This window comes from Mandrillus leucophaeus, unplaced genomic scaffold (assembly GCF_000951045.1).
Source record: "Mandrillus leucophaeus isolate KB7577 unplaced genomic scaffold, Mleu.le_1.0 Scaffold120, whole genome shotgun sequence".
Classification (NCBI taxonomy): Eukaryota; Metazoa; Chordata; class Mammalia; order Primates; family Cercopithecidae; genus Mandrillus; species Mandrillus leucophaeus.
The window spans coordinates 2,241,695-2,243,823 of record NW_012100321.1 but is presented as its reverse complement, the minus strand read 5'-3'; the positions used below and the strand labels follow the sequence as shown (position 1 = coordinate 2,243,823).

Below are 2,129 nucleotides of genomic sequence, written 5' to 3'. Positions count from 1 at the left end.
CATGACTTTTTTCTCCTCTTGGGGTGTGTGTTTTATGCTCTGCCTCTCGAAGTCTCTATTAAATTCTGTAAGTCAGGCCAGGCACAGTGGCTCAAGGCTGTAATCCCAGCACTTTGGGAGGTGAGGCGGGCAGATCACCTGAGGTCACGAGTTCAAGACCAGCCTGGGCAATGTAGTGAAACCCCATCTCTACAAAAATACAAAAATTGGCCAGGCGTGGTGGCGCGCACCTGTAATCTCAGCTACTCAGGAGGTTGAGGCAGGAGAAACAACGCTTGAACTCGGGAGGTGGAGGTTGCAGTGAGCCGATATTGTGCCATTGCAGTCCAGCCTGAGTGACAGAGCAAGACTCTGTCTCAAAAAACAAAACAAAACAAACAAACAAAAAAACACACAAAAATTAGCCGGGCATGATGGCAGGTGCCTGTAGTCCTAGCCACTCGGGAGGCTGAGGCAGGAGAATCACTTGAACCTGGGAGGTGGAGGCTGCAGTGAGCCAAGATGGCACCATTGCACTCAAGCCTGGGCGACAGAGCGAGACTCCATCTCGAAAAAAGACAAAAAAAGTGTGTAAGTCGAGCCCACACCATCTCTTGCTCCGTGAGTGTCTTTATCTCTCTAGCTCCTCTTCTCACTGTCTCTCGGTACATGTCCCTCCTTGACTCCCGCCTCTTTGCAAGGTGTATTTGGCTGTCTCAGTTGGCCTCTCTCCCTCTGCATCTCTGGGTGGGGTGTTCTCTGCCCCTCTCCCACCCGCACCCACCCCCGGTGCTCCCCTTCCCCCCAGCAGGACAGCGCTCAGGTTCACGCACCCCACGGCGGGCCGGCTGGGCGCACGCACGTCCTTGCACACGAGCCGCACGTAGCTGTACTTGAGCACGTCGATGAGTGTGTAGAGCGGGGGCGCACTGGCCCAGCGGCAGCGCGCCAGGTGCATAGAGCTCTTGACGAAGAAGAGTGCCAGCCGCTGCTGGCACCACGCGTCGAAGAAGCGGCTGAACTCGGCCCACGAGAAGAAGGCCCGCTCCCGCAGCTCCTGCTCCTCCTGCCCCGCAGCCGTGCCAGGTGGGGGCTCCGGCCGCTCCATCCTGGGGGCCTGCGTGGAGGAGAGGAGAACAGGTGGATATCAGACCCATTCCCACCCGGGGTATCTCATCTACCCCATTCTCGGCCTGCCCCGTCGGTGCTGGTGCCTCTATCGAGGTGGGTAGCCCGGGGTCGGACGTGCCTGTTTTTCTCCAGATATATAAATATAAACTTCCACCCTATCTTTGGCCTCCTCCCACCGCCTTATCCCTGGTTCACGTGGAGCCTGTCATCTTGATTCCTAATTCCAACTCGCCTCCTCTTCCGCAGATGTGACCCTTAGGTACAGTTGAAATCCCGTCTCCCAAAATATGACCCTTAAGCTCAGCCGTGGACATCTCCTCAAATGTGTTCTCAAATTCCAGCTAAAACCTCCTCCCCTTCCAGCTGTGTCTCTCACCCAAGAGTAACCTCTAGCGCTCATAATCATCTGGAACTCCTCCTTCCATGTGTCAACAGTTGGCTGTAACCCCTCCAAAGACGCTCCATCTCCAGATGTGCTCCCACACCCAGGCCACGGACCCCTCACCCGGTCACATGCTTCATGCACCTGTGGCTCCGCACTCCCCAGATATGTCTCTGGCGTGCAGCTGTTGCCCCTTCCCCCGATTATGACCCTATGGCTCGCCACATGCAGCTGTGGCTGGGGCTTCCCTGGAGACGCTCTCATCTCCAGATGTGCTCCCCACATGCAGTTATCGACACTTCGCCTACAGGTGTGTGCCCCACTTGTGGCTAGTTCTCCTCGGAAGTGTCAGCAATATTCACCTGTGGTCCCCTGCTCCTCAGATGCGGCCCCCAGTCCAGCTGTGGGCCCCTCCTTCCAGTTACACCCACCATTCCCCGCAATGTGCATCTTCGTTCTAGACATGGCCCCTCGTCCTCAGATGGGCTCCTTCACCCCAGATGCTCCCCCCACGTCCAGCTGCGCGTCTCCCCTCGAGCAGCCCCATCCAGCCTGCTCCCGACGCTCCTACTCCCCGCCCCGCCCGCTGCGGCACCTTCCAGCCCCGCCGTCCCACCTAACTGTGCCTCTCCCCTCC

The 2,129-nt window shown here is 57.9% G+C and overlaps 1 protein-coding gene across 1 annotated transcript in view; it reads right to left on the bottom strand.

Moving 5' to 3' along the window:
• Positions 1-1,087, bottom strand: part of LOC105532076 (chromosome unknown open reading frame, human C19orf68) — a 26,466-nt gene extending 25,379 nt beyond the window's left edge. The window contains exon 1 of the mRNA XM_011970156.1: positions 813-1,087. Coding sequence (XP_011825546.1) covers positions 813-1,087 — 275 coding nt within the window. The remainder of the gene's footprint in view (positions 1-812) is intronic.
• Between the last annotated feature and the right edge of the window lie 1,042 nt (positions 1,088-2,129).